The sequence below is a fragment of the Acartia tonsa genome, chromosome 14 (genome assembly GCF_053477335.1).
Source record: "Acartia tonsa isolate MP-2025a chromosome 14, ASM5347733v1, whole genome shotgun sequence".
NCBI classification, from domain to species: domain Eukaryota; kingdom Metazoa; phylum Arthropoda; class Copepoda; order Calanoida; family Acartiidae; genus Acartia; species Acartia tonsa.
Window position 1 is genome coordinate 21,864,310 of NC_137273.1, and position 10,862 is coordinate 21,875,171.

Genomic DNA, 10,862 nt, shown 5'->3' on the forward strand with positions numbered 1-10,862 from the left:
TAATTGATTTATATCTAAAGGGTGAGAAAAAAAAAATGCGTAGATTTTTAAAATTCAAATTGCGCGGCTTGTGTTAATAGTAGAAAAATGTTACGCTTGCCATTAGAACCGATAAGAAGTGTAGTTTTTGGAAATATAAGAACGATTCCTTTGCTACGTATAGTTAGGAAGCTACGTGTTAAAATGTCCCAACTGACTTAAAACTTGACTTGCGAGTATATTAGTAAATATTAGACAATAATTCTTGCAAAAAGACGTGCGTACATTTTTGAAATTCAAATTGCGTGGCTTGTGTTAATGGTAAAAAAATGTTACGCATACCGTTAGAACCGCTATGAACTGTATATTTTGGAAATATAAGAACGGTTCCTGTGCTACAAATAATCTAGGAGCTAGATGGTAAAATGTCCCAAAATTTACTCGCAAGTGAAGTTTTATGTCAGTTGGGACATTTTAACATGTAGCTCCCTAACTATACGTAGCAGAGGAATCGTTCTTATATTTTCAAAAAATAGACTTCTTATCGGTTCTAATGGTATGCGTAAAATTTTTCTACTATTAACACAAGCCGCGCAATTTGAATTTTAAAAATCTACGCATTTTTTTTGCTCACCCTTTTTTTATCTATAAATAACCATAAAATAGTTTAGCTAGAGATTACATGAAAACAGTATTTGATATCTATAATACAAAGTAGAATGATGTCTGTCCGTCTGTCTGTCTGTCCGTCCCTTAAGATCTCAGTAACCACTGAACCGATCGGATTCTACTCTTCAGGGAATATACCTACTGGTCTTGTGGTGGTTTTAGGCTATTTTCTTGGGGGGTGGGACATCCCCAACCCCCCCAAAAACAAAAAATCCCCCCCATTTTTTTTTTTTTTTTGTAGAAGATTTCATTGGTCCTTTTACGTATTTCGCCAAAAAAAAAATTTTAACACCTCTTGGGGCAAAGCCCCTCGAGGCTAGGGGCGAAGCCGCTAGTGATGTAGTAAATTAAAAACATGAATCAATAAAGTTAGAAAATTTATTGAAAATCATTACAATTTACAAAGCCAAAGTACAGAAAAAATCCAGAATTTATAAATCATAAAATACATTTCAATTTACATCTTCTTCATCTAACCTAAAAGTAAAAAACTAAAAGTAAAAATCAAAAACTTTATTCAATATTAAATAAATCAGAATTTTTTATTCATTAGAAATTATCTTAAATTGCCTGTAGGGTATTTACACTTCACACATGGTGGTGGTTGTAGTGGTCTTGCTACCTCACAAACAGCAGGAAGTTTAGTTTTGCACTTCACATCTTTCCATTCATATTTCATTCCTTTCCACATCTGAACAAAAATAGATCATTATTTAATTTTTAAACTTTTAGACTTGTTCAAAAATAATTTTTTTTATTACCGCAATACAGCCTTTCTCACTTGCTTCTCCTTCACCATTATGCCAACCTTGTCCTGTTTGCCAATCCTCATACTTAACTAATATAAAAATTTTGATTTATTTCATTCCTATTTTTACAAACTATAAAATCTTACTTGGAGTTCCATTTATCCATAACCATGCATCAGCTTGTTTAACCCATTGTCCTCCAATCCAAAATCCTCTGGATCCTGGAAATTCAGATTCTTGAGCAAGTTCTAAAAAATGTTAAAAGAATGTAAGACTATTGTTCTGAATATTGATGCTCTTCATTATAGAAATATTGAATACTGAATATTGAGAATATTATATTGAATATTTGAATTTTGACCCACCTTTAACAAGTTCATTTTCATATTCATTGTTAATAATGGCAAGATCTGATCTTTTGTCCAATGAAGCACACATTGCTCTAGCATCATCCCAGCTATTTGTTGCAGTCAAAACTTTGTAGCATGATCCTGCATATATCATAATTTAGTTTAATTTTCTAATAAAATTTTAAAACGTACTAGAGAATGAAAATTTTTAACCTGTTTCGTTATCTTGAATCCAATCTTTTTGACAAGAAAATGCTGAAAGTATAAATTTATCTTAATTAATAATTGTCTAAATTAAAGATTTATAGAGCCTCTAAACAATAATAATTCCTATTATTACATTATTTTGCTAACAAGTCTACAAAACTCTAGAATACATGTTTTTGTTAATGTCCATTTAATTTATATTTTTATGGAAGTAACTGGATTCAGAGCCAAACTTGAATTAGTTTTAAGATTTTACATGATATTTTAGATATTTGTATTTAGGAATAGATTTTCACTCTAGATTACCTGGCTGTTTCTGTAAAACACATTGCCCATTCCAACAAACATATGGTGGCTGACATACAATATTACCACATGAACCTTTAAACATAAACAAAATTATGAAGTTCTCAAAATAATATTTGCCCAAAAAGTATAACCCTTTGATTTTCATTTAATCAAATATAAAATTTTTTGACAACAATTAAAAAAATATTTATTTATTTTACCTTTCTGAGCAAATACTGGCGATAAAAACGCCAGGGCAACTATCAACACAAGCATTTTCTAAAATATGATACTTTCCAACATATGACAGTTATTTAGGTGATGATTAGATAACATGTTAGAAAAAGCGCAGATACATAATAATATTGTTTCTTAGAAACTGTTGTTAATAATTTTTCAACTGTATAGTAAGAAGTTTTATCCTTAAAAATAAAATAAGAATTTTAACACCTCCAAAATGTTTTCCTATTTCATTTTGAAACAAAAGAATAAACTTATTTTAATTTTAAAGAGCTGATCTACTAGAGATACAATTGAAGTCAATGTTGTATATCAGAATAATAAATACCAGTCAACTGAAAAGCTGAACAAAACTGATAAATTTTCAAATTCTAAATTCTTATTTATATGCAATTGCAGGTGTAAAATTGTTATTAGTCATAGAAAATATATCTTATTCTCAAGAAGATTTTACATTTTTATGCTAAGATTAACCCTACAAGTATTTTGTGATCACCTATATTGCTACTATAAAACTTTTTTGACTTGTGAAATCAATTTGAAAGTTTTATCAGTTAGGAGTCTTTTTAATATCTACTGTTAGTAGAAAAGCAAACACTTAAAAAAAAAGTTTTGAAATAAAAGGACTTGTATTGAAGAGGGTTGCATTGCACACTTGTCTTGTTGACCCCCAATTTTTACAATTTACTATTAAAATAAATTGGGTAATTTCTTTAAAAGCACCATGTTGAGCACTGAAACTTCCCCTCAACATCGACTGCAGTTGAAGACGAATTCAAATATGCTTTAAACTATTTTCTTCACTGATAACAGCCTTGTAAGAAACAAAATAATTCAGAGATTCATTTAGTTCATATAAGCTAACTAATAATGAAAATAATGAAATTTAATTGCCATGATAGAGTGCTATGTTTCTTATAAGTAAAAAGAGAATGATATACTAAAGGATGTTTGTATGTAGCACAGCAATATTTGAAACACAATTTTTAGAAGATTTTAGTACATTAAATAATTTCTTATAACATAGATTAAAAGTGTGCTAGATAAAATGGCAAACAATAAAAATTTGTATTTTGATCAATATGTTAGTTTGCAAAAATAGAAATAAAAAAAAAGTGCAAACGATTAACAAAGATTCAATCTTTTATTATGTAAAATAGGATAGTGAACAAAAATTACAGGCTATTTAACAGATACTGTCAAACAAACATTTAGAAGAATCAAAGATTCTTTTCAGATGCGGCATTGGTTCCTGAAGTTACACCTGAAGCTGCCTTTCTTTACTGCAGGTGGCTAATTATTTTTTAAATGGAGACAGAACTAAAGGGGTAATCTTTTTTTTCTTCTAAAGCTGGAGTAAAGCCAAAGGACGCAAGGAGGAAAGCACACAGAAAAGGACATACAGCCGAAGTTAAGAGTAGATATGTTATAAATAATTTATCTAATGCAGAAATATTGTTATGATACGTAAATGGACTTCTTCTAATAATTATACAACGTCTAGATGATCAATCTTTTATTTGAATAATATTGTGCACATTTTTGTAATAAAGAGCAATAATTTTTAAACTCATGCAGTAAGTAAGATATAAAAAGATTATGATCTGTGAAAAAATTTTGTCATTTGAAAATTGAATCAAATCATATGTGACCAGATGTAAACAAAAATCTTCCTTTTATAAGTTGGTTGGATTATAGTGTCTGATTGTTCATCTAAGGTATAAAAATCTATTATTTTCTCTTCAATAAAATTTATTATTATTTGTAGCATCATAGACAAGTGGTAAGGGTGACATCTCTTACAATTAAAGTGATATCCATTATTTATTTCTGAAAGGAAGAATTACGTCAATTGTCGTATTCCAACAAGTGTTCTAATAAAGGGAGTATTCCACGTAAATGATCTGATTGAAAATAATGAACCTTTTTTAAATTACCATATTTGAAGACAAAATACAACAGAAACAATTTTTACGTAATGACTCTGTCTAAGTTCTTGTAATGGATTAAAATACTAACTATCTAAACTAATGAAATACTATTCATGAAAATACTACTTTTATTTTCACTCTTATTTACAATAACAGATCATAAAATACATTTAACATTTAGGTTTTATATTGTATTTTTTAAATTAATTATAAGTTAATTTTTTTAAGTAACAAATATGAAACAGACTAACAAGAACAATAGTTTCCAGAGCAGAACAAGAATAATTAATTTTGTAATAAGGAATGACATAGCTTAGTTCTACCTCAGTTAATCTTTTGACGCAATTATCATTTTTAAATCCAAGAATTATCAAAAAGTTTTCTTTCATAGAGTTCATTCAACTATTAGAATACATAATAACAAAATTAACAGTGAAATGAAATAAAAAAAGAAATTGACAACTATTTTAACTGATAAATTGCTTACTAGTAAGGAAAAATTTCTTTTTTGCTCAGATATAATAAAAACTAAATTTAGTGATAAAAAGTATATGAATTGCATTATGCTATAGAAAAAAAATAAAATGGATCGGTTTAATGGAATGATTTAAGGAGAATTTTTTTAATTAATTGCTGTTACAAATTAAATATTTCAACTTTTAATCAATAAATGATAAAAAGAGAATGTTTTAAGGTACAAATAAATGTTACTGAATAAAATGTAAATAATTTGTACTTTTAGATGAAGAAAGATTTTGCATTTGTAAAATAATTGCATTTATAATCAATTATAATTTTTCTTGTGTATTTATATTTCAAAGTACATATCAGACATTTTTTCCAACATTTCTTGACATTATGGAGATTACCAATCATTAAGGTATTTTATCCTGTTATTGGATGTGGATTAAAATTTTTGTTTAATTAGACAAAATTAATTCAAATACTTTTAATTAGGTCTTCTAGGCTTCGCTGTGAGAAAAATTTTCCCTTACAGCATTAAAATACTTGATGGGATATATGTTCTTTTCCCTTAGATTTGAAGCTTAAAGTCTCATGCAATAAAATAATTTAAATTTTCAAATCCACATTCCTGGCAAAAGCAGCAAAATCAATGAAAGAACCAACAACACTAATAGCAGAAAGTCCTAACCATAAACCAAGAGAGCTACCAAGATCAACCACCAGGCTAAACATATCATAGGCAAGTACTTCTGTATGGACAATCATCTCATCATTGAAGCTGCATATTACGGAACCATAGTTTATCCTGTTTGTGATATGAGTTATCTCATTCAGTTTAAACTTCAGTGTTTGACAGGGTTGTTTGCAAGCATTGCTGGACTCCATTTTCCAGCCATTGATGAATTTAGTCAATTCATCAAATACTGTTTCATTCATTTTAACATTGTTGGATGATTCACAAGACAAATTGGCAGATCCTGGAAACCAAGGTGATAGACAACCAAACCAGTTGAGCATACTATTGCCCAATGTTTTCTCGATACATTTACCAAAACTAGAGCCATCGCTATCATAATCATTACAAGCAACTCCGTCATTTATTTTGTTGTCATTTAGAGTAATTTCAATGTCAAAAGTTTTTCCATCAAAAAAGCCATTGCCCAAGCTGCCAAATGTTATTTTGGTATTTTCACCTGCTGGCAAAATGATGTTGTTGGCTAAATTTGGATCAACAAGAAACAGAACATGTCTTGTGGTTGATTGCAGATGTATAGATGATCTTGTCTCTTGTAGTTTTATGCAGTAACCCTCATGCACATTGAAAATCTTTTCAGTTTCAGCTGTTGTTTCTTTATATACAGAATTTCCAGAGTTCACAATCAAATTAGTGTAGTCATATTCAAAGAGTTCATTTAGCAGCTGCTTGTAAGATTGATTTCCAAATTTTCCCTTCCATGTTATGGTATCAGAGCCTTCAAGTTTTCCAGTGCTGAATCTGGTTAGGGTGCGATATCCATAACTTTCCGCCTTAGTATAGTTAAACTGGTTTTCCTGGCATATATAAATAATTGGCTTCTTGATTGCATCAAATTTGATTGTTGATGTCTGTTGAACTATTGGTCTTTGAGAATATTTTCTCAACGAATTCTCCATTTGAAATATAAATATTCCAACAGCAAAAATTAAGAATAAAGTTTTTAGTAATTTTATATTATTCATGGTTAAGCTTCTAAAGGCTTGTGCTTTCTACAGCATAGTAAATCAATTACTGATTATTTGTTATAAGTAGAATTTTAATGGGTTCCATAAGTGAATAAGAATTATGAATTAGAATATTTTACCATAGACTCAACAACCTCTTATGCACACACTTGCTAAAGGGATTATCACGTATTATTTTTTACTTTAAAATATAGTTTTCACTTTATATACACCTTTTGCTCTACAGATACACCCAAAAATTCATGAACAACATAAAAAACAAGATTTATGAATAATTTTGAAGCTTTTTCATTTTAAAAAGTTTGGAAACTGTAGAAATATATCGCAAACTGGGTTGTTTTGTTAGATGTTCAATTATGTTTAAACGAGCAACTAGCTTCTAGAAGCCTCTAAAGTCACTTCACGGAGGGGGGGGGGGGGATTCTACCATCCACATATTTAATTTTAGTTTTTAAAAGAAATAATCTTATAGAAGATACGTTTAAAAGGAGAACCATATTGATTAAGGGGTAAATAAGATTCTTTAGTACAGACAGACACACAGGCATCTTGTTATAAATATTACTTTTCAGGTAAAACCTTCTCGGACACTTTCCATTTTGAATAAACACAATAACTCAATAATAATTGCAATAACTTTTGTCATAAAGAACAATTACAACACTTTATAAACCATTTAAGTAATTATTTCTATAAGTAATTTTCATAAAATGTAACTTCAATAGAAACATTAATTTTAAAGAATTGTCAACATAGTAGTATTTCCTTTTAATGTATTTAATTGAAAAGTATTAAAACTTATAGTAAAAACTTTAAGTTTGAAACTGTAATTAAACAAGGATGACAGCATCCATAAGTAGCGAAGCTCAGAAAATATGAATGTATATTATGAATATATTTACCATATACCAGTGTCATCCTATATATTTGATGAAATAGGGAAATGACGAAAACTTCAAAATCACGCAACCTTTAAATCACGAAAAATTAAAAATCTAGGAATCGATCTAGCACCACAATATATAAACAAATCTTAATGAAACTTGATGGAAATATGTAGACTATTAGCATATTCAATCCCTGATAATTTCAGCCGTAAATTTTGAATAGGAATTGAGAAAACAATAGAAAACCTAAAAATCTAGGAATCGATCTAGCACCCCTGTTAATAAAAAAATCGTATTAAAACTTAAGGAAAATATGTAAAATGTAAATTTAAGCAATCCCTGAAAATTTCAGCCCATTATCTTAAAAAGGAGTTGAGAAAATCAGAAAAACATGAAAATGTAGGAATCGATCTAGCACCCCAAATGACAGATGGTTGGACAAAACAATGTATAGATTAGATGGGCATATGTTATAAGAATCTTCACTAAAAATTTCAGCTGTCTATCTTTTATAGGAGCCGAGAAAATCACGTTTCCCCCACTTTGTCTCAGACGGACGGACGGACAGACGGACAGACGGACGGGCATTTCGAATTATAGAGTAGCTTCGCTACTAATAATTAAACTGTGAAACATTTGACAACATTGAAATCAAGTTTCATTATAAATATAATCTTTAATTTTTAAAACATAATTTTTTTAAATATTACAAATCTTTAAAATACTAATAAATATTTTAAAATCCAATTTTCTATAACCATTAATAAGTTTTTACATACAACTGTATGCATGAAATCAAACACCATTATTAGGTCTAAGTGATATAATGTAGAAATCGATAGAATATAATTGGATAATTTGACAAGTGAAAAATTATCGCCAATTTAGGTTGCTATTATCCCAGTCATTTAGTGGTCAGTTTGTTCATCCTATGTGGTGGGAGGGAATGGGGTAAAGGGGGTGGAGAGAGGGGGTCGTCCTTTTAGCACGCTACAAGTTTCATTTTAATAGGAGTGAATGATAATCTGCTTTTAAGTTCCAATTAATAAAGAAATGGTTAGCGGGAAAATGTAACAAAACATATTGATCATTAATTTTGCGACATTTTGACGTAAGTAAATTTCAGGGCTTGGCAGCCGCCTATATGCCTCAAATTAAAACCCGCTTGTGTGAAGAAAAAAAATCAAAAAGATGGATTGTTTACATGTTTAGGTATCTAGCTTAATTTTATTACTATTTCTTTAAGGCTAACACGCGGCTGACGCGAAGCTGCAGAGCGCTGATTTTAATTATGTAAAATTAAATGCATTGTTACTCGTTAATTTTTTCCAATACCTTGTTAACTTCCAGGTATCGGAAAATATTTGATAATGAACGATAAATTGATGTAAATTCCCAATAATAATAATACAAAAAATTAACACGTCTGTGATTACAATTAGTGATTGAAACGTTGTACGTACACCCAACTAAATGAACCAACCAATCAAAATTTAGTCTCTAAAAATGTTAAGCCAACAAATAAAAAGGTATTTAAAACTTTGGGGACTAGTGTAATAAGCAGCCAGTGTCCACTCCCTGAGAAAATATTGTAGGAAAAAGTTTTAATAATTTTTTGCAACAAATTGACGTACGTTGAATTTCTTTTTTCTTAATTATGTAAAATTACTTATATACATTATAAATACACTTGTCACTTTTTTCAATAGCTTGTTCAATTCTAATTGACAAAAAACAATCAATTTTTTTGTTTTAATTTTTTTAAGCGGGATAAATTTATATCTTTTGTAAGAAATAAATTTATTTTAAAGTACGCCGCTACAATGTTATATTTCTTGGTAGTAGCAAAGCTACTATATAATTCCCTTTAAATGTCCGAAGGTAAGTGGTTTTCTCTTCTGCCATTGAAGATAGACAACTAAAATTTTTAGTGGAGATTTCTGTGTCACATGCTCATCTAGTCTATACATTGTTTTGTCCGTTTGTCTGTAAATAATAATTCAAAGGACATCAATATTATTTATAAAGGTATCATGATTTTCTTTGAGCTTTCACATTTTATCTTTCTTTCTTTTAATTGTTATTACAACTGCACATCTGCTCTATAACTCATTTTATCCGGTGATATATTCCATGTTTTTTTTGGTGTTCTGCAACTTATGGATGTTGTCATCCTTGTTTTATAAATAGATCCACTTTGCTTTACAAGGAAATCCAATTCAATCTTTTCGTCTAGCTACAGACGTAGATAGACAGATATAAATTGAGAGATGAGGTTTTGAATAAATGGATAAAAGAAAAGGCAGAAAAAGGAAAGCAGATCTGAAGGGACATAGCAACTTTTCTATACTACAAAGTAGTACGATGTCTGTCTGTCTGTCCGTCTGTCTGTCTGAAGCTTAAGATCTCAGTAACCACTGAACCGATTGGGCTCTACTCTTCAGGGAATATACCTACTGGCCATGTGTTGGTTTAAGCTATTTTCTAGGGGGAGTGGGACACTCCTCCCCCCCCAAAAAATGAAAAATACCCCCCCCCCCCTCAATTTTTTTTGTTAACTAAAATTGATTTTTCTTTTTAAATTTAATTAACACAAAATAGGTTGATCAAACCTCTTGGGGCACAGCCCCTGGAGGCTAGGGGCGAAGCCGCTAGTATATGATAAAGTAAGAATCATTTGTTGATGAAAGCACCAATTTTCGGCTAAAATTTTCCAATTTTTTCTACTAATATAATAAACTAGCAGCAACGCTCCTATCCTCTAGGAGCTCTGTATTCGTAGTTTCTATAAAAACAGCTTAAAACAACCCCAAGACTCAAATCTGAAAATAGGATAGCCTAAAACCATCACTGGAGTTATGTAAACCTTAAGTAAAATAGAGAACTCAATCGGTTCAGTAATAATTGAGATCTTAAGCTTCAGACAAAAGAAATCTTACCACTTTACAAAATAGGATAGACAGATAGGGAAAAGCTAGAACTGTTAGAATTGAATAAGCTAAATGGGGCATAATATTCTAAAATGCAGTGTTCTTGCAAAATTTAATATTTAGAATTGCGCGTCAAATTCTGTGGGGAGAGAGGGCATAGGAGATTTTTATCCCACCTACCCCCCCCCCACCCCCCCAAAAAAAATATTTTTTTTTGAAATATATCAGATTTTTAATATGATTGTAAACAATTTTAGAAACTTTACCTGCGTTATCCTCTTAGAAATATTTTTTTTTTAATTTTTAAAATTTTTATACTTCTTCCCACCCCCCCCCCCCCCTCCCGACAGAATTAGGACTCTGACAAAGAACAACTATTTTAGGTTAGGTTAGGTTTTAGGCAAGGTAGCCGAGCTCCCGCGGCAGGCATGCTAGGAAGCCGAGC

The 10,862-nt window shown here is 30.0% G+C and overlaps 1 protein-coding gene across 1 annotated transcript; it reads right to left on the minus strand.

The window, feature by feature from the left end:
• Nucleotides 1-1,012: 1,012 nt before the first annotated feature.
• LOC145306593 (C-type lectin BML-2-like) lies at nt 1,013-2,960 on the minus strand. Its single transcript, XM_080148799.1, has 8 exons — nt 2,811-2,960; nt 2,464-2,521; nt 2,261-2,335; nt 1,961-2,002; nt 1,763-1,888; nt 1,544-1,645; nt 1,410-1,486; nt 1,013-1,339 (listed from the first exon to the last, which is right to left on the minus strand). The coding sequence occupies exons 2-8, from the start codon at nt 2,516-2,518 to the stop codon at nt 1,205-1,207; spliced, it is 612 nt and encodes a 203-aa protein (XP_080004925.1). The 5' UTR covers nt 2,519-2,521; nt 2,811-2,960; the 3' UTR covers nt 1,013-1,204.
• Between the last annotated feature and the right edge of the window lie 7,902 nt (nt 2,961-10,862).

What these genes read in the sequence shown, in the direction of transcription:
- LOC145306593 (XM_080148799.1), bottom strand. Translation starts at nt 2,518, where the DNA reads ATGCTTGTGTTGATAGTTGCCCTGGCGTTTTTATCGCCAGTATTTGCT. An exon ending in ATGGATAAATGGAACTCCAA is followed by an intron (nt 1,487 to 1,543) that starts GTAAGATTTTAT and finishes TTTTTATATTAG; the next exon opens with TTAAGTATGAGGATTGGCAA. An exon ending in GTGAGAAAGGCTGTATTGCG is followed by an intron (nt 1,340 to 1,409) that starts GTAATAAAAAAA and finishes ATTTTTGTTCAG; the next exon opens with ATGTGGAAAGGAATGAAATA.